The sequence below is a fragment of the Centruroides sculpturatus genome, unplaced genomic scaffold, assembly GCF_000671375.1.
Source record: "Centruroides sculpturatus isolate CEXI.00-Female unplaced genomic scaffold, Cexi_2.0 scaffold639, whole genome shotgun sequence".
Taxonomy (NCBI): domain Eukaryota; kingdom Metazoa; phylum Arthropoda; class Arachnida; order Scorpiones; family Buthidae; genus Centruroides; species Centruroides sculpturatus.
In genome coordinates, this window is record NW_019384778.1 from 299,005 (window position 1) to 321,890 (window position 22,886).

Genomic DNA, 22,886 nt, shown 5'->3' on the forward strand with positions numbered 1-22,886 from the left:
CATCAATCATGTTGGATCAAAGCAATGACGTAACTAGTAGACTAAAGTGACCAGACATCCCGGATTAACCGGGACAGTCCCAGTTTTTGGCTTTTTGTCCCTACTACGAGAAATCTTCTGTGGGTGGGGAAGATAGAGATAAACGTTTCGTTTATTTTCAGTTCTTGAAACTTAAATACGAACTATTTGACGAAGTTTCGTGTATATTATTAAAAGTTATGATTATTAAAATATATCCTAAAAGCAACTATTTATTGTGACATCGTCACAATGTCGGGGTATAATTTTTAATCATATTTTTAATATATTTAATTTAAAATATATGCTCGCCACCTCAAATTAGTAGTGTCTTGCCCCTGTACACCATACTTTTCCTGTTAGCAATAGAGTCGTGACGGTCATCTATCTAACTCCTTTCGAGAGAAAAATTTAAATTGAAATAACGTTACTTTCGGTTTGTACTGGAAGTTCTTATATAATTAATCGGAACTAGTATCTCTACGTTTTTTCCATCTAATTCCATTCTAGAGATTAAGAATAGACAGACAAACAGACAGACGACATTTGAATGTATATGTCTACAATTTTTTTAAAATTGCAACCCAATCACCTATAACTTATTATAAATATTGGCAACGCTTCCAGTAATAGTATGCGTTAGTAAAAGATTATTTTCCACCTTACATCTTTTAAAAACCTATTTAAGATCTACCATGACACAATCAAGATTGAACGGACTGGCTTTGCTATATATACACAGAGATTAATATAACCACGACTGAAGTAATTCAAGAGCTTTCTAAAAAGAAAAAAACCTGAATTTCATTCTTTAAATAAATTTTTATAATCACTTAATGAATTTTATTGAATTAGCATCGAAATTTTTTATCAGTTCCCTAAGATTAAATTCTGAGTATGCCACTGATTCCAAGTGCCTCAATGTATGAATGTTTTTGCATTCGGTCATTAATAGGCCTAGTGGAGCGTTATCCTATGAGCAAAAAGGGCAATTGCCTGGAGCCTCCACTAACAGAAGCCTCAAATCAATTTTTTATAAATTCATTACTGTAGTAACAATATTTAGAGACCGTGTTAAAAAACGAACGAGGATATCGATAATTCCCGCAAAAAGTCCTGAAAACAAATGTTTGAAGATTTTAAACTGTTTTACATATTTGTGCAGAGGCATAGCCTCTAAAGAAAGGTTGTCTCTGCAATGGAAATAGTTGTTCCTGGTGATTGGACATGGCAAGCAAAATTGGACTCGTATCCAGATGTACAGTAGAACCCCACTGTCCATTCCTCGTCACTTTCTGACGTTTCTGAATCTGAATCTGGGCGATTTGTATTAGTGACAGGTTTGCTTGCTGGCATGGCAGGCGGAGGTACTTCTTTCGATGCATTTTCATTTTCCGAGCGTTTTCTTTTCGCCAGGGACAAGAGTTCTTCGTCCAGATCTTCAGGACTTTCACTCTCGTCACTACTGGACTCAAATACAACCCGATTCTTCTTCCGCTTAACCATTTGTACTTTTACTTCACTCAATAATTGCCACTAAGCACTTATATTTAATATTAAATAGAAAATTTGAACTTACATAAGTCATCCTCGATATTTTTGACAATAACATTTGTGAAAGCGCGAAAATGGAGACAAGCACAAGCCACAATTTCCACAAAAACATCGAGCGATGGCGCCGCTTAGCGGACGTTTCCGATTGTAAAGAACAAATTCAAAATATTTCGTTTATAACCCGAATACGTCATCAATGTCGTCGTATATAATTTTAACTAACTGATTTTTTAATTTTGAGAAATTCCTTTCCATTTTATTTATCTTCCTATAAAATATACACATTAAATAAATTATAATTAATTATTTCTTTCCAAATTTGTTTTTCTTAAACCGGTATCTTATTTCATATTTAAAATTTTGTGTACAATCGATTTCTTTAATAAAAGTATTTCCATCGGCGACGTACTTCCTTAAACATTACAAATCAAACTTGTTGGCCGTTAAGATTTGAAAAACATATGGCATGTATTAAAGTGACACTGAAAATATTTCGTATAGAATTCGGTTAAGACAATAAGATACGTAAATCAGACATTTTTATTCTATATTAACTTTTATGGTGTTAATGTCTTATGGAAGGAGAGCTATCAGAGAGGGCTTATCAGATTAAAAAAAAACCGCTTATCCAAAATAGAGGAATGGAGAATACCATATAGTAATTCTGGATCGGAGCTATTTGATTTTACGTTTAAGAGGGCCTCAAAAATATTTATTACAAATGATTCATTCTATTACATTTCTTGTATATTAAGAAATTTTGCAATCAAATGTTATTACTTTAAAATATTAAATTTTTTAATGCTTGATTTTTCAATAAATCCATATATAAGGCAAGAGCGCCCGTACATTGGGCACATTTCCTCCTTGTCGTCTTTGTTGCTTTTTTCCTAAACTCTAGGGGGACCGACCAAAATTCCATTATCAACAAACAACAGAAAATTTTTGACTTCTAGCTTATTCTACAAATATGAACAATAATTATCTATTGCCCCATGTAATTTCGTCATACATTAATCAAAACGTGGCCTGGAAAGCAAAGAAAATTCCTTGTTTTCTTGTGGAAGCGCTGATTCGACGTTGAATTATAGTTTGAAGCTTTTTGATAATGATATAATGTTCTTTTTTAAAGTTTGTGTCTCCCTTTTTTATAGTCTGCAAGCGCCGCTGATACAGGGCACGTTCCTTAAATTCAGAGGCTACTATATAGAAATATAGAATACAGTAATTATATAACATAAAATTACCTGAATCATTTAACAGAGCCCGAAATTAGTTTGTGCTTAACCTTGGTTTATTCGTTTACGGGAACGCGATCTGCAAGGGAATGTCTTCCGGGAGGACTTTCTAAAAGAAACTGACCCATATGACAAACGTATAAAAAACCCGGAAAACTTCAGGTAGTCAAGACGCGAACCCACGACCTGGTAAGAAGCATCGAACTCTGGTAGTTACCAGTGTTCGATGCTTCTTATCCACTCGGCAAACGGTACCAAAGGGATGCAATTAGGCTAACTTGGGCTTGAAAGCAAGGAACATTCCTTGTTTTCAAGGTCAAGTTTCGGTCAACATACGACGAAGTTACATGGGACAAGGGACAAAGATCGTCCATTAGTTTCTTTTATAGGCTAGAAGTCATGAATTTTCTGCCGTTTGCTGAGAACTGAATTCGGATCCTTTTTGGGAATTATGAAGAGCGACACAGACGAAAATCGGGACACTTGTCCTAAGCAATGACGCATACAGGGGGCTAGGATCCATGCACCCCCAAAGACAAAGGAGTAAAAACACTAAAAAAAATTTTCAAAAAACACTTCCTAATTAAAATTCATTTTTATATTCATATTTTGTTGTTTCTTCTATTTCTAAATTACTTGTGAATTAGCGGTTACATAAGGTGGTAATTCTTATAGCTTTTGGAAATTACGGGTGCTGAGAACACACGGCAAATGAAGTGGTGTTCGGATGGACCGAGCGCTACTTCGTTTGTCCAACCTGAATCAGCAGAAATTACGGGTATCGTATTTTCGATTTTTGCAGATGCTCAGCAATAGGTCATACCCGATGCGTAGTATATATTCTCAAATGGTCTGCCCAAAGCACGTATTCTGTATTATTTTGAATTGGGTTTATTGAAAAGTATATCTTATACTATAGGGCGAGTATGTTTTTCAATCAGAGAAATATCGGTCAAATGTCGCTTGGACCGATTGACCAAATTGGGTCTGCGTTTAATGATTTACCTTATGATTTTTAACCGCGGAGAAATACATTTAATAAAGCTTTTTGATAATGATATAATGTTCTTTTTTAAAGTTTGTGTCTCCCTTTTTTATAGTCTGCAAGCGCCGCTGATACAGGGCACGTTCCTTAAATTCAGAGGCTACTATATAGAAATATAGAATCAGCGGCAATTTTTCTGTTAGATGTTATAATAAAAGTACTATTTTGATTTTACTTGGGCGATAACATTTTTTTTTTTTTTTTTTGANTTAAAAAATACACACAGGTTTTTTCTTTTTTTATATTTGAAAATTTTTTCTCTTAACGGTAATTATGTGTGTAAAACTTAATATAATGTAAAAATTGCTAAAAAATAAAAGTTCAATTATAAACTCAGTAATAAAGTTTTAAAATTTTTTTCACAGAAAATATACATACAGATTTTTTTCTTTCCAATATCATTCAAAAAATATATATTCCATTAAACACTAGTTATGTGTCGTATAAATTCATCAATAGTAATTCATACACAATAACTTTGACCCTCTTATAACACTTGGTGTTTATGTTTTTACTAATAATTTACTCGTTTATTGTTTCGCCGTCTATAATTTCATACCATTGTTTTTCAATTTGCATTCCATTAGATATATTAACAAGATTATTTTTATTATGCTTTATGATTTCAATATGTTCTTTAAATTTTCTTTTATATATATTTTTCTCAGTGTGTAGGATTTTAATATTATTTCTATCAATATTACAATTACTATTTTTAATATGGTTGTACCAAGGGGAGTTGTTATATTTTAGTCTAATGGCCGCTTCATGTTCTTTGATCCGTGTTTCTAAAGTTCTACCTGTTTCGCCTATATAGTTTTTTGGATTTTGGCAATTACAGTTTATTTTATAGACTACGCCTGTTTTTTTTTCAATATATCACTATTAGTTTTGTATGTTATTGGTTTATTAATGTGTATTTTCTGTGAAATTTTGTTGGTCAAAGCACAACAAAATTTCTACGTTTCATACGATTTTGATATTCACCAACGTGGTGTGTTTTCGTTTGTTTTTTTCAATACAAAACGAATAAAAATGTACGAAAATCCTGTATTTGCAGAGATGTGTTCATTGCATTGCTGTACGAAGACTGCTGACTGTTCTATGATAACATTCATTCAAAATTTCGAAACTAGAATTAGTGTATTTTTTCTTTAAATATAATTATTCTGTAAATTAGTCTATATTTTGAATCGTTGTAAGAATTCTACATTTCTTATGAAATACTGGCTTGAATTTAAAACATCTAAACTTGAATTACAGTGTATTTGGAGTTTTGCAGTAGCCTATTTAAAATACTAATATTACAAGTATATTTAAAAATTTGGACAAACTGAAAATCCAGATGAACTCAATTAGTTCGGATTTTTGACGCTCCACTGTAATTATCTGAATTATTATTTTAGAATTATATGCATATACAAAAGTAAAAATTATTAGTAATATAATGTAGATTTACTTATTTTTAAAAAATACAGGAAAACAGAATGAAAATTATAGAATTTATTTATAATAGACTAAAATTGCCAAATATACTTTTTCCTTTATTATAATTGTTCATTAAATAATACATACAGATATAGCAGAAAAGATTGTATTCGTAGGGTTCAACCAATACTTTAACAAAATAATCACAATTGACTAGTGATTTGAGATGTTTAATTGGTACAGTTTCTACATATACAGTGAAAACTGCTTAGGCGACCACCTGCATTCGACGGGAACCTGTCAAAACGGGCAAAAATTTCTGGCACGGAATAGTTTACCCATAGAGTCATTGTATAAGTTACCCGTATTAAACGACCACCTGTGTAACGCGACCGCGGGCATCGATTTTTGGTCCGAAACAACATATAACACCTGTAATAAGCGACCACTTTCGCGAATGTATCTGGTCTAAACTATTGTAAGAACCCATCTCAACAACGTTTCCCCCTCCTAATATAATAAATTAGTCTAAACTCTTGTTCGAACCCATCCCGGTCACTTCTCCCACCCTTGAAATTAGGTGCAGGTGTTAATAAATTAGTCTAGTAACAAAAGAAATTCATTTGTTTTGTTGCTAGACTAATTTATTAACACTAATTTAGACTAATTGTTTTTCGGACATTTTCCAACAAAGAAATTCATTTGTTTGTTGGAAAATGTCCGAAAAACAAAAGAAATGTACTGTCGTTAGAAGATCGTATTAATTAAAGTTATCACAACAGCAATTAGCAGCGAAGTTTAACCGTGGGAAAATGAAATTTATTTTATCATAGACCTACAGTATTTTCCTTGGGGGTGTAAAATATTGTACACGATACAATTAATCTGCTGATCTCATCGTTTGATAAAATCTATTTTTATTTATTTATTTTGAAGCTCATATACAGTACACGTGCGATNATTGATTGCCTGTTTTTCCTTGAATCTTTTTGTTAATCATGTTCAAATGAATCTAAAATCATACTGAACGAATGTTGTATATGATCTTTGTATATAATTATTTGTATTATTTAATTTATTATTAATTTCTATTTAATTTAATTTAATTTTAATTTTATAATAAAATAGATTGGTTATTCAGGCCAAACACCATTTGTAGAAAGTTAGTTTTGTATTATTTTGAAAAACCAAAAATAAATCTGAGTGATAATGAAACATGAATATACCAGATTTTTAACCTGGTATGTTCATGGTTATATTCCTGGTATATAAAAGGTTATATTTTAAAAAAAGTCAGTTTAAAAAACTTCTCACCATAAATGACAAATTAATCTTCTCTATTATTACTGATTTATGAGTAGAAATTATTTAAAACTAAATATTTACAAAGACTACAGCTTTATTAATTTAATATTACCTCCAATTGCATTCCACCCTGACCATAACCTCTTCAGTGAAATATAACATCATAATCCATAGCATTTTTTGCATCACAAACATTACTGTTATAGTCAGGATAAAATACATTTGGAGGTAATGTTAAATTAATAAAGCTGGTTCCTTTTAGAAAAAAGTTGTAGTCTATAGTTCTTAATTAAGTCTTCTTGAAATTCGGTAAAGACAGAAAAGGATATTTTCTCGTGATTGCTTTTTAAGTTTATAAGGTTTCTTTTCAACTTTTACCTTTTTTAAAATATAACAAATTCTATTGTTTAAATTTTTCAATTATATTTTATACTAAAATTATGCTTTCAATGAGTACAGACCACGCAATCACTTTTAGAGCAGATATCACATGAATATCTGTATCTGTAGTATACGTGTAAACTCGTGGAACATAAAGCCAGAAATTGAAGAAATACATAAATATTTTCCAGAAGATGTATGTCTAAAAGGGTCTAGATTCCTTCCCTGTGTATTTTTAAGGCCGACAAATTTATCCCCGAGACCTCAGCTGAAGTTGCTATTTATAAACATGTATTACGGCTCAGATAATTGTGATTGATTGATAAAAAGAAAGTTTTGCGTATACTTTTTAAATGAACTTAATATACTGTAGAAGCAATGTTGAAAATATCTATGAATGATGCTTATTTGTATTTTATAAAAACAAAATCCTTCTCTTTAATGATTTGTAGAGACTACTTTTATTTTATCTTTATAACAATAGTTGAATTGTCTACATCATTGATAATTCTTTCTAAAAGTGGCAGTTTGAAAAGTATTATTATGTCATTATGAACATTATAAATGTTTTTAAATTAAATATGATAGTTTTATGAATTTTAAAAACCGAAAAATTATATTTTGGTCGAGAAAGTGAAGAGTTTTGTCAAATGATACAGTAAGGATCATTCATAATTTATCTTTTTATGTTTACATAGTGAATTATAATAGGTCCAGCCTCTTACATCAGAATAAATTTTACCTTTTTAACTGAGAAAACAATTGAAAGTTTTATTCTTGCATAATTAAGAACTGTATACACAAAGAAAGAAAATCAATTATGATAACCATGTTTGCAAGAATCTCTTTTAGAGAACGACAGAGACCCAGACCACTTCTATTTTTGAACTCTTGATATATTTAAAAAATGAAGAAATACCAAAATAGATTACAAAATATCTAAATTTCAAGAATGTGTTGTGTGTGTAAGGACCTAACCAAACGGTCTTTCTGGCTCCAATAATAAAATTTAATCTAAAGTGGTAAATACTTGAAATTCAATTTTACCAATTCTGAAACGCTTATCATCTTATGATATACCACCAATGAATTCAATTTTCTAACCTTTTAATAAATGATTTAATATCTTATACATTATATATCAATTAGGTTTCATTAATCAATTATAATTAACATTAATTAAATTTTACAAAACGTATAGTTTATTTCAAGTTATTCCCTGATAATTTTATTTTTAATTATAATAATATAATTTTTACCGGTTTTAAATAGTTTTTCACTAAAATTTAATATTAAAAATCATACAGACTAAGACTTTGATTTCTTACTCTGCTTATATGAAGATTAGAATCATCAATATTCATAAATGAAACATCTATATGCGGGACAACCGGATATCTCACAAGAAACATTGGATCACGGTTGGATCTAGTCTTGTTGCAATCCTAAGCTATAACATATAATAGGATTTTCCCTCCATTAAGTAATGATACATGTAAAAGTGTGAGCCATAAGCTAAACAGTCAACGCAGCGACTTGTTTAGCTTATGTGCCTTGAAAATACGAGTATTTAAAGAAAGAATAGAATAATTATAAACACCGATCCATCCATTTCCTATTTTTAGCTTTAAACTGATCTTCGCACCAAGTCATTCTCAATTTATGCAATTACTATCCATATTTACATTTACTATCGACTTTGTCTTACTGGATTTAATCTTTAATTTTATCTGACAAATGCAAAATAAACAATAAAGATATTAAATTCATTAAGACATATTTGATTTGTTTGTTCGTGCAACATAAGAAAAGAAATTATTGTGCCAAATAATCGAAACTATTCAAGTTTTAAATGCAAATAAGTGATCCAAATCTTCAATTAATGTTTGTTTTATTAAATAATGTAACTATCGAAATTGTAGATATTTAGAATAAATACACAATAAATTACTTTATAATAAAATGTAAATATAACAAAATCTATAAATGTTAAAAGCTTGAACGTGACTATTTTTAACTTTTTAATTTAAAAATTTTCATCTGTAATTTACTCAAATTTTAATAAAAATTACTTAATATATAGTAATCATTTTTTTCTTATTCTTTTAAAAGCAGCTTATTAAATTTTTAATACTGTAATTAATTTTTAAATCATTTTCAGATATTTTAAAGTAAAATTATGTTTGTTGGAATTTTTACTAAAAATGCCTATTTATAATAATTTAAATTATATGAATTTATATTATTATTTATTTTCATTTTCATAAAAGTCGCATTAATTATAAAGAAATTATACTTCTTTCTTATAGTTTATTCTTCTCACTCCGATGAAATTAAAAGGATAACGCAACTCGTGAGCGATCTGCCAAGAGTGATGCCTCCTGGAAGGACTTTCTATGGGAAATTAGCCGCTATTCAGATGTTAGACACATCTTCAAGAAAACACAAAAAAAAACCCCATAAAATTAATTACAAAACAAATTAACTCAACTACATGAATATTTTAAGTTCGTTATTAATATATATTTTTAAAACACATTCGATTTAACGAACTTTCGGCAATAGCGGACACGTCTTTCCCCCAATTAGTCCGTCGAATCGAAGATTTACTATATGTGTGTGTGTTAAAATTTACTTCTTTTGTAGCATCATAATTATAATTTATTGTTAATATTAAACAGTTCGGCAGAAAATATTGAATTCTTTAAAATTTTCATATTAAAGAACAAATATTTATCTTCTTAAAACTTTCTTTACTAACTTTTTTAAACTTTTATTAATAAATATGAATTTCTAAAATAAATCCAATATGATATTGTTTTACATCCAAGGTATATTTTTAATATCATTTTAAAAATCTTATTTATAAAAGTTTCAAAAGTTATAAAAGTCAATCATTGAAACGACCAATAACTATAATTTTTTATAGGTTTTGATATAAAATGGTTAATTAATCTATGCCTTTTACGCATCAAGAATAAGCAAAAGCAATAAGTCACAATATCAATGAAAGATTTAACATAAAAACATAGAAAAATTAACATATAACATTAACACCATTTAACATAGAAAAAGATACTTCTTGTTCTCATCATCATATGTTATAAATATTCTTTATAGTTAATTTCTGTACATTATACTATAAAATGGCTGAAATCATTTGCAGCATCTTAAATCGCCAACCAATCTTCGTTTCTTATACCAAACGATCCTATAAATGTACAGAGAAGCAGGAGCAGATCAAGAACGAATTCTTCCAATACATTATCAGGCAAGTATCCCTAACAACCCTATCAATGCACACGAAATTATAAATCTGGCAAATAATAGACATCGTTGGCAAGCGGAAATTGCCAGCTTCGTTTCCAATCAGGTCTAATCATCTTCGTTTCTGTGTTTACCTTTCGGCAAATAAATGATGGTGATGCGTCAATTAATGATTTGAAATAATAATAAATCATTCAAAAATTTTAAACATTGATTTTTATTTTCAAAATTTGTTCTTTTTTGCTTCAAAGTGACAACTTACGATCAACAAACAAATTGTTTTACTGATAATTATTGTATACAGATATATAATAATCGATTAAAATTGACAAAAAAAAATTTGATATTATTATATACTGATATACAAATAAAAATATTTCAAATAGAATAAATATTATCCATATTTTATAATTTTATTAACCGTACGTATATATGAAAAAACAATTGAAATTTAAAATTTGAAAGCAATTTACCAACCTTAATTCTTTTTTTCAAATCGTATACAATTAATACGTCATTTTTTAAATTATTAACTTGTCGATTTAAACATAATCATATCAATGGATATTTTAAAATAGTTATATAGTTTTAAAATGTGAAATTCGTTAAGAAAATAAAATTTATTTACAAAACGTCACCATATCAATTTTAGTAAAAAGGACAGCAACGATTTTTCTCAGCATTGGCATCACATTTAACACTTTTGCACCTTATATAAAATATCAGCAGTGATTTTTGTGTAGCAAAGCTATCTAATTTTTAAATATTAAAAGTTTTATTTATTTATTTTTTGCATTTTTTTTATAATTCTAAATCAAATTTTAAATAAGTATAAAACGAAAAATCGCGTAATTTTTTAGATCTCAATATACAGGGCGACTCAAAAGTCAGTTAACCATCACAAAGACTAAATAATAAATCATATTTTTTTTTATTACGCTTCCATCAATTTATAAAAGAAAAAATACGTGTTCTAAACTTACGTTTGCCAGAAACACTTAAAACAAGGTAAACTGACTTTCGGGCCTGTCTGTTGTAATCTTTAAAATTCAGTATTATTAAAAAAATAATAATAAATTTAAAATTCAAATTAATATTTACAAAAATAAGCAATTTATACAAATTACAAGTTAAATCTTATAGTAAAAAAAGAAAAAAAAATGAATTAAAAAGTAAAATAAAATCAATTCAGATTCATTAGGAATTACATGAAATGCAAATTTTAATTTGGGGAATATAAATTTTGTTCTTATTTCAATATCACGGAATGAAAAGACGAGAATAAGAATGTGTGAACTTTATAGATTTAGGTGATAATTTACTAAATGGCAGCAATAAATACGCAGAAATTTTATTTATTTTCACCCGAGGAATTATTTACTCATTAGAATAAATTAGGAATCATTTTAGGAAGAAAATTTTATATATATATATATATATATATAATTTAGTTATCAAATTTTATTATTAGTTTATTTAAGAGGATGTTAATTTGAAATTGCTTTTAATGATATCCTTAATAAATTTTAACTAATTAAAAGACAAAAAGACATAGGAAAAAAGGTTCTCAAAATAGAAGAGGGAATGTAATTAGAATAGTGATAATTTATTTTCGTTTAAAAACTTGAGACACGAATCAACAACTGAAAAAATTAGCGGTTGAAGTCTATCTTAAAAATAATTTTTCTATTTAAAAAAAAAAAAAAAATAGAATAAATTTCCTTCGATGTTGAAATTATCTTGCATCATTAATTCTAAAATTAATTAAAATGATCTTCGTATATGAATAAACCCCTCGAAAACTGAATGAAAAAATTGAATAGATTAAAAAGTCTTTCGAATAAATGATAATTATAATCACTAATGATATGATAATTAGGAAATATTAACAGTTATATTCCACAATACTTTCTAATGCTTTCGAGATATATTCTAGACTTTCTTTATTATCCCATCTGCCATTTTATTAGCCTGTACTCTCTTATGAACTAATTTAAATGATCCACATAATTTGAAACAATTAATGTCAAATAAATTCCTAATATTAGAAAGAATATAATAGTAATTGAAGGTAATGTTTAATCTGAGGATTGACGAATTTGTTTTGTTTTTGTTTCTTTTTTTTATCAAATAGCATTATAAAGTTTAGTCCATTATCATCATTTAAAAAGACTCACTAATACATCACAGATTTCACACACTCCACTGTACAAATCTTCATTTAGATAAATAAAATATTAAATGGGATGACAATATTAATACTGTACGCTATTGTTGGACCGGGACATCCAATCTTCTCGTCAAATTATAACACATATATAGGAAACATTATGCTTGGCATTTATGCCTCTTTCCGTAATTTTCGACGTGCTTGTGAAGATCCTTCTGAAATGCCTCGTTAACGGGCATCGTACCATGAAATCCATCACGATCGGTCGTAAAATAGGGCTTTCCAGATCTGTCGTGGAAGGACACGTGAGGAATACGAAAATATCGGAAAAATAAAGGACGAGTACGTTTATCATCATAGTCCTCTCGCTTGCAGCATTGATTATGTTTGGTCTCATGATATTCTTTGAAACAAGTCAGTATAGAACAACTCTGTAAATAAAATTAAAAATCCTATTTAATTTCTATCCATTTTTCTCATAACTTAGCCTATATTTACATTTATCCTAAAATCCTATTTGTTTAAATTGCATATCCTATCCTAAATTTGCAAACAATTATTTAATTTACAAAAACCTCATTACTTTTCATATATATTTCTTACAATTTCTTTAAAATATTTTTATTATATATTAATAATATATAACATAAATTTAGATTTAAAAATTTTTTCTTGAAGAGTCAGGTAACGCACTAGTGAAAATAGTTTTGAAAACAGAATATATTTGAATAAATTAAAAACTTGCTTATTAATTTAATAATTTTTTAAATCACCAAATAGTAATTTATCCTAAGGCTCTTATTTATAAAGAACACTATTGTCCATGCAATCACAACTTACTTACTGGAAAATGCTGTGTTATTACATACTAGCAATTGTTTCAACTAAAATGTTATAATTACTTATTGATATAAACATATTTTTATCAATCATTCAAGGGTTTTCCCAGACAATTTCAATTATATACATACACCCACACACGAAACGTTTAATTCAAAGTATGTGCACAACGCATACTATTAACCTATTTTTATACTTTGGTATCAACTAGCAAATGTAAAAAAGGAGGTTTCCTTAACACCTAAAAACGTAAAATGTCATTAACTTAAAATAACTTACCATAAAAGGAAAGTTATAAATTAATATACGAAAGATTTCGAAAAATATACTTAAATATTTAAATGTTTTTAATTTTATTTTCAATACTTTTCTATGGGAGCTATCCTATGGGTTCTATCCTGACCTGCCTAACAGTATGGGTCTTTTTCTCTTTTCTTTTTTTTTTTTTTTTTTGGATAATTTTAGGTTGATCAGGATTATCTGAATAATTCTGATCTACATAAAATAATAATTGTCATAAACAAAGTTCATTATTCAATGCTTAACATTAACAACTTCAACGATGAATATTTATATAAATGGTCTGTCAAGTTTCTGAAATTATGTAATGAGAAAACAAATTTGTTGAAGACAAATGAATAATTAACTGGAAAATGTGAGAGAAATATATAATTTTTAGTTTAATTCTTGGAACATATCTTTAGTTCTCACATTATTTAAATAGAGAATTTCAAAAACTTCGTACAAATTCTCTTCTTTAAAATTTAATACATGATAAGCTTTAAATGATATTTGCAGCGAAAAAGATTTGAAAAATTGTAGTTTTATTAACGAAGTATATGTCCATTGTGAATTAATATTACATGTATTAAGTCTATTTCGATTTAATAAAACTTCAATTTTACTTATTGTAGTCGATTTGGATGATCGGATGGCCAGAGCGGAGTCAGCTTACAGCTCTGTGGAACCCGGAATCGAATCCGGGCTGGAGGAATTTTTCGGTCCTAAACGCTCCCATCGTGGTCGAACTCACGATTGGGCAAGGACAAAAGGCCCACTTAGCAGTGGCGTATACAGAACTTTGAGTACAGTATATGGGTACTGTTCAAGGCAGATTCAGGTGAACCAAGGCACGTTTCCCCTGTTGTCTTTCGGATAATTTCACTGAATTACTTTAATTACCTAATTGAAGTCACGCGATTTGCGTTATTATATTTGTTTTTGTTCTAAACTAACAGAACTGATTGCTTTGATATGAAAGGGCACCATAAGCATCACTCTGATACTCCCTTGCCTCTTAGTTCCCAGAGCGAAAAGAATTAAAAATAGTAATAATAAAAATAATTGCAATGAAATTGTTTCAATAAAATTATTTATTTATACATTGTTATTTAAAAATTGGAAACTTATTCGCTTGGATTTTTTTCGAGTTTGAAATCATCGACGTGGATCCCGATTATCATTGAAAAATCATGAATGACCAAGTAATATTTGAACCTAAATCTTTCATTTATAGAAAATTTTTTTATCTTATTGCAATCTCATAAGTCTATTATATCATAAATTTTATATAGGCCTATACGAATCTATATACAAGCTGAATTTTGTCTAAGACTTTGATAACTTTAATATATACGTATAAATATATACAAGATATAATGCCCAAGAGCGATAGATAAATGGTTAAAATTGAATTGAAAAACTATTACTATTACTATCTTATAAAGAAGTAATAGTAATAGACGTTTTTCTTTGTTTTCAATTCAATTCGATATATAGTAGTGAATTTTTGTTCCATTTTCTCTATTATTTTCAAACGTTGAGTTGTTTTCTCTTGACTAGGAAGCTCCTCCAAATGTAACATAAAACACTGCTTACGATCGATTTACAATAGACCAAACAATTGTTAAGTTAAACCTATACTTTCTGACAGACTTGACAAATTTAAACTCGAACGTTCGAATATTCTATTTATTTATTCTCAATTTTACAGTCTTCTTTATAAATAATTTATAAGAAACAATAAAAATATATATTAAACAGCTTTATTTTGTGAAATTTTAAGATAATTAAAACTTGAAATTTAATTTCTTTGACTGAAAAATCTTGAATTTCGCTTGAATTCTTTGGATATTGGGAATAAAAATTGTAAATCATCATAATTAATATTTATATATTTTTTATTTATCATCCTCAAGTTTTAGACTATTCCGTTTGATGTTATTTTGAACAAATTTCACAGGAGTTCTTATTTTATTTAACAGTTCAAATGTATCAACTATTATACTCTTTAAACTAAACTTGACATTGTAATAAAAAATTTAATTTTTTAATTATGAGATATTTATATAATGCCAAATGTTATCATTTATTTTTCTTTTCTTATATAAAGAATCCCATGGATTAAGGATACAGGAAACAGAATTGAATAAAAGATGACAGAAGCATCAAATATATCATATAACCGTTGTGTTATCATCAAAGAAAGCACATTTTCTCAGAAATATCTAAAATTAATATAATAAATTAACATATAGAAGACATACATAGGAATACAAAGACAAAATGATGTGGTACTTCTATGCTTTTCAATAATATTAAATAATTTACATGTGTAGATTCTTTTATAATATCTGAATCTTCAGTTTTATCATATTCTGAAACATATTTTATGTATTATAGAAATATTTTAAATTAACTTTTTCTACTTGAGAAAGAGTATAGAAAAAAATAAAATATTCAAAATAAAATATTAGAAAATATTATTTTAATACATCGAATTTGCTATTCATCTAACTGGAATGAATTTAGAAGAATATTGTTAAGAATTTTCAAAAAAATTCGAAGATTTGATGAATTATGTAAGGTTCATAAATATTCATCGATATATATATAGGAGACAACTGTTCTGAAATGTTTTATAGGAAAGTGATTGATAGAATACTCCGAGTAATTTTTTTCTACAGGTTTGACAAAGAGATTACTTTGTGAAATATTCCGACTAATATAAAATAACATCCACACTTTGAACTGTCGTAAGAAATAATATAAACCGTTTTGCAGATATTGATTTTAGATCCGTTACAAGCAGAATTCGAAATATTGGATTGCGGTTCCCTCTCCTGGCATTTGTACTTAGAATGCATTCACGCCTAACCTTTATTTTTTAAAGTATTAAATAAGCTATTTTATAAAATTGCAGTGTCTTATGCTTTTAAACTAAGTATTACATAATCGTGCTGTCTAAAAATAATACTTTTATATTGTATTTATTTAAAATAACTTGATATTTTTTGAAGAATTATAATAGAATTTTATTCTTTTATAATTTTTAAAGCACTTTGTCTTTTTACCGAGTTCGCCCTTATTCGATTATAAATATAAAACGATTTTTAATTTATTATTTTATTAAAAGCTTAAAATTCAAGTAAATGCCGATAATTTAATCAAATAAAATCAGTAAAATAATTTTAAATTGTTTCATTATATATATTTTCTTTTATAATCAAAAAGAAGAAAAGCTGGCAAGAGCTCTTGTACGACTTTCCCAGCACTGGAATAGGAGGTTAAGCCTTATTTTTGGAGTAGGAATGTGTTTTTAAAACAATTGTAAGTGCCAATAATATTTGTTTTTAATAAGCTAAAAACTCGTACGAGTAAAATTTTCATTAAATGTGATACCACTCAAAATATGCCTTCTTATCTACCCCTCTTGACTTATAATCTCCAAAATGTAATAACATCAATGCTCCATATATAGAAGGTATTCCTGACAAATTTCAAAATTTTTGGTCCATGCGGTCCTAAAACGTAAAGCAAAATGCAGGTTTGGTTTATTTGGTTATGGCAATACAACGCCTAGACATTTGCCGAGGGAGGATGCCTCCCGAGAAAACTTTTATGGGAAACTTTCCCAATTTAGGTGTTGCAAATGTTAAGAATGCCCGAAAATTCCACGTGGAGTTTTTCGGGTTTTCTTAACGTTTATAGCACTTAAATAGAGGACAATTTCCCACAAAAGCTTTCCTGTTGTCAAAGCGCGAACCCACGATCATGACCGTGGGTTCGCGATCAGTAGTTCAGTAGTTTTATCCACTTGGCTACTGGTGGGTCATAAAGCAAAATACAGACCAGCACATCCATACATATAGAACTTTGTTTCCCCTATTTTTTAATTTTAATATTTTTGAAAGCCTTAAAATATAAAAGTAAAAAAAATCATGTAAAAAACGGATGATAGAAATTTAACCGATTACAATCTTTTCTTTTTATTCTATAACACCCCACGAGAAAGTAAAATTAAAGAATATTAAGTATCTACTTACAATATATACACCAATTCCTCCTCCTAACAGGAAACCAACTACAACATCAGACCAATGATTGCGATGTAAACCAATTCTAGAACATCCGCACACCAAAGCAAGTCCTGAGATGATGAGAATTAGTGATGGACGTAAAAGTCGAGATGATCGAGTTGACATAATGTTATGGATATAAATCTAATAAATAATTTAATAATTTAAATTTTAACGAACCACCAAATTAATCTGAATATATAATTTGTATATTTACCATAATAAAAACCGCAGCATAAGCAGAAAGAGAAGCGTATGCCGATGGAAAAGACATCCTATAAAATATAATAAAAGATAAAATTAGGAGTTATTTCATTTGCTTTGTTATATATACATCTGTGTATTTGTACTGATAAATTATCGTTACATGTTTATATTTTAAAGAAACTCTATAGTTTCAACAGGTTCATTAAGCACTATTGATAGACTTTTGAACAAAGATTAAAAATTGCTATCTTAGGAAGATTTAATGAAGAACATAAAATATTTTAACAAATCCTTTAAAAATTCACTTGATAAACTATCGTATTTTTAATATAAATTATGCATTTATTTAATTTAAAATAGCATTTTTATATTGATACATTAAAAATAAATCAATACCTGGCTTCTCTCAGTTTATCTTCGGGTGTTTTGCAAACTACCTGAAAAGGAGAAATATACATATACTTCGTAGACTGACATACAGTATTGTTGACACCACACTCTTCGATAAAATACGGTCTGTGCCGACCTGTAGATAGCTTCAGTGCGTCAGTTAGGATACTTGTGAATAGCAATCCAAACATATACGTCCCTGCACATATGTAAAATATATTTATTAATCCAATATATTAAAATGCGTTTATAAAAAGTCGAAATAAATAATTTGTAAAGGAAGTGATTCAATTATTTTTGTAAGATTATTTATAATTATTAATAGATCGCTTCGTAATAATAAATTAGGGATTCTTAACATTAGCGATAGGGTCTTGGAAACTTCGACGTTAAGTATAAAGAGATCAATTTTACCATAGAATAAATAATGTAATCAAGATATAATTCGGTTAATATTATTCTAATTGAATCAATCATGTTTACAACTTCCAGCATTCATTTTCCATTTCATAGAATCAGTTTTACTGTTTAGAGAAAATTCGATAACGACAATTGTAAATTATTACAAATAAAGCTTACTTGTATCATTCCTCAACGACGTTAAGTGAGAACTTGCTGTGCATCACCTACCAGAAGCAAAATTAGATTTACGGTGATTTAAACATTTGCATTAAAATATTAAATAATTCAGAATCGCTACTACTGCTTTGATAATTTCTGTAAATTTGCGAGATAAAAAACGACGACTAATAGCTTGCCGCTTGATAAAGGATCATCCTGCAATCTGTAAAGATTCTGGGATCAAGCGCTACGATTTCGTAATTTTTCATGGGCAGTTCCGATAAAGACGTCGTTATTCGTCTCATTCTCGCTTCACATCAACTGGAAAATGGCAATCGAGTATCAGACAACCCATTACGAGTAAAATGAGACCGTATATAAGAGCTCCATTGCATTTATAAAATCTAAATTCGTATAAATACCAATTACATTTCGTTATTTAATCAGATTCCCATTTGAAAAACACTAAAATATACTGCATTGGATTTAAAAAACGTGTTATAAAATTTAATTTCTTATAAAATATAATGTAGGTTTATCTTGAAAATTCTATTAATGGTTCTTGACTCGCAACGAACTGTAAAATGTGAAAATTTTTCTGGCGAAGTGCGCCAGAAAAATTATATGTAACTGTGTATTATAATAGCTTATAAAGACCTAACCTAACTATTAGTTTATCATGGATGCAGTAAATTGGTTTCTTCTCGTTTTTAAAATATACTTTCATAATATTCGTGGCACATTTAGTTATCTCTTGAGCGCATCAGTGTGCCTCGGTCCACCAATTTAAAAAGTCCGTAAAGTATAAATTTCAAAAATTAATTTGATAGTTCGCCTAACCGACCACACACGTAAAAAATAAATATTTTAATGTAAAAAGTATCAATAATGGTTCGAAAGACTACTAAATTATATATTTTATTCGATTCTAAATTTTTAAACGTTTAATTTCTTATAAAAATATTTTTAAGAATGTGGAATAAGGTCAATAAAATTGCAAAAAAAAAAAAGAAAAAAGTCCAGATACGATCTAACGTGAAGATTTTTTTTTTCCTTCAAGAAACTAACCGTGCAATGTATTTAGTTTGCTCACCACTTACAGCGAGGTAAGACCGAATATAAACAAGTTTTAAAAACAAATTTAAAAATTTTTTAAAAGATTTATCTATATTTTATATTTTAGACCATGATTCTTTAATATAAAAGTATTCGACAAATTTTATTCCTTAACGATTTAAATATACTTACATGTATTAGGTGTTGCAAATGTAACGACATTTTTGTATTACCAGTAAAATGATAAATTTTCAAAACGTTACCGTTTTTTTTTTTAATCGGTAAATTACTGGCAATTTTTAAATTTTGACTCCAAATTCGAAAATTAGCGTGTATTTAATTGCCACTTATTGGCGAGTCGGCAACTAAACAATCACTTGCGCACCATTTTCGATTGAATTACCTTTATTGTATTCTGAAAAGCAAGTTTCCTTGCTGTAATCTTTTAGTTGCAATGATTAAAAATTAGCCAGTGAGAGCACTCACATTCAAAAAAATACGTTCAATTTTGTCAATTAAAATCACTATTGTGCACTCCGCTTTAGGGGTAAAGAAACAATTATCAAACTCTCCATCATTGTGATACAGTAGACCCCCTATAACACGGTAGATAATTCCGTGTTATATGAATTCCATGTTGTTCGAGTCACTTAGATTTTACAAATACGTGTGCCGTTCACAGCCCGGCACACGTATTTGTAAAATCTAAGTGACTCGTACAACATGGAATTCATATAAAACGGAATTATCTACCGTGTTATAGGGGGTCTACTGTATCACAATGATGGAGAGTTTGATAATTGTTTCTTTACCCCTAAAGCGGAGTGCACAATAGTGATTTTAATTGACAAAATTGAACGTATTTTTTTGAATGTGAGTGCTCTCACTGGCTAATTTTTAATCATTGCAACTAAAAGATTACAGCAAGGAAACTTGCTTTTCAGAATACAATAAAGGTAATTCAATCGAAAATGGTGCGCAAGTGATTGTTTAGTTGCCGACTCGCCAATAAGTGGCAATTAAATACACGCTAATTTTCGAATTTGGAGTCAAAATTTAAAAATTGCCAGTAATTTACCGATTAAAAAAAAAAACGGTAACGTTTTGAAAATTTATCATTTTACTGGTAATACAAAAATGTCGTTACATTTGCAACACCTAATACATGTAAGTATATTTAAATCGTTAAGGAATAAAATTTGTCGAATACTTTTATATTAAAGAATCATGGTCTAAAATATAAAATATAGATAAATCTTTTAAAAAAATTTTAAATTTGTTTTTAAAACTTGTTTATATTCGGTCTTACCTCGCTGTAAGTGGTGAGCAAACTAAATACATTGCACGGTTAGTTTCTTGAAGGAAAAAAAAAATCTTCACGTTAGATCGTATCTGGACTTTTTTCTTTTTTTTTTTTGCAATTTTATTGACCTTATTCCACATTCTTAAAAATATTTTTATAAGAAATTAAACGTTTAAAAATTTAGAATCGAATAAAATATATAATTTAGTAGTCTTTCGAACCATTATTGATACTTTTTACATTAAAATATTTATTTTTTACGTGTGTGGTCGGTTAGGCGAACTATCAAATTAATTTTTGAAATTTATACTTTACGGACTTTTTAAATTGGTGGACCGAGGCACACTGATGCGCTCAAGAGATAACTAAATGTGCCACGAATATTATGAAAGTATATTTTAAAAACGAGAAGAAACCAATTTACTGCATCCATGATAAACTAATAGTTAGGTTAGGTCTTTATAAGCTATTATAATACACAGTTACATATAATTTTTCTGGCGCACTTCGCCAGAAAAATTTTCACATTTTACAGTTCGTTGCGAGTCAAGAACCATTAATAGAATTTTCAAGATAAACCTACATTATATTTTATAAGAAATTAAATTTTATAACACGTTTTTTAAATCCAATGCAGTATATTTTAGTGTTTTTCAAATGGGAATCTGATTAAATAACGAAATGTAATTGGTATTTATACGAATTTAGATTTTATAAATGCAATGGAGCTCTTATATACGGTCTCATTTTACTCGTAATGGGTTGTCTGATACTCGATTGCCATTTTCCAGTTGATGTGAAGCGAGAATGAGACGAATAACGACGTCTTTATCGGAACTGCCCATGAAAAATTACGAAATCGTAGCGCTTGATCCCAGAATCTTTACAGATTGCAGGATGATCCTTTATCAAGCGGCAAGCTATTAGTCGTCGTTTTTTATCTCGCAAATTTACAGAAATTATCAAAGCAGTAGTAGCGATTCTGAATTATTTAATATTTTAATGCAAATGTTTAAATCACCGTAAATCTAATTTTGCTTCTGGTAGGTGATGCACAGCAAGTTCTCACTTAACGTCGTTGAGGAATGATACAAGTAAGCTTTATTTGTAATAATTTACAATTGTCGTTATCGAATTTTCTCTAAACAGTAAAACTGATTCTATGAAATGGAAAATGAATGCTGGAAGTTGTAAACATGATTGATTCAATTAGAATAATATTAACCGAATTATATCTTGATTACATTATTTATTCTATGGTAAAATTGATCTCTTTATACTTAACGTCGAAGTTTCCAAGACCCTATCGCTAATGTTAAGAATCCCTAATTTATTATTACGAAGCGATCTATTAATAATTATAAATAATCTTACAAAAATAATTGAATCACTTCCTTTACAAATTATTTATTTCGACTTTTTATAAACGCATTTTAATATATTGGATTAATAAATATATTTTACATATGTGCAGGGACGTATATGTTTGGATTGCTATTCACAAGTATCCTAACTGACGCACTGAAGCTATCTACAGGTCGGCACAGACCGTATTTTATCGAAGAGTGTGGTGTCAACAATACTGTATGTCAGTCTACGAAGTATATGTATATTTCTCCTTTTCAGGTAGTTTGCAAAACACCCGAAGATAAACTGAGAGAAGCCAGGTATTGATTTATTTTTAATGTATCAATATAAAAATGCTATTTTAAATTAAATAAATGCATAATTTATATTAAAAATACGATAGTTTATCAAGTGAATT

The 22,886-nt window shown here is 28.4% G+C and overlaps 1 protein-coding gene and 1 long non-coding RNA gene across 3 annotated transcripts in view; one reads left to right on the forward strand and one right to left on the reverse strand.

Moving 5' to 3' along the window:
* Positions 1–10,663: 10,663 nt before the first annotated feature.
* LOC111629118 (phospholipid phosphatase-related protein type 5-like) overlaps positions 10,664–22,886 on the reverse strand; it is a 29,004-nt gene continuing 16,781 nt past the window's right edge. For both annotated transcript variants that reach the window (XM_023372990.1, XM_023372989.1), the window contains exons 5-8: positions 18,208–18,400; positions 17,822–17,879; positions 17,572–17,748; positions 10,664–12,837 (exon numbers count right to left, since the gene is read on the reverse strand). In XM_023372990.1, coding sequence (XP_023228758.1) covers positions 12,565–12,837; positions 17,572–17,748; positions 17,822–17,879; positions 18,208–18,400 — 701 coding nt within the window. In that variant the 3' untranslated portion in view covers positions 10,664–12,564. The remainder of the gene's footprint in view (positions 12,838–17,571; positions 17,749–17,821; positions 17,880–18,207; positions 18,401–22,886) is intronic.
* On the forward strand, positions 14,383–17,868 carry LOC111629119. The gene is made up of 4 exons (XR_002757279.1): positions 14,383–14,730; positions 15,639–15,819; positions 16,760–16,855; positions 17,602–17,868. It is a non-coding gene; the product is annotated as an uncharacterized LOC111629119 (long non-coding RNA).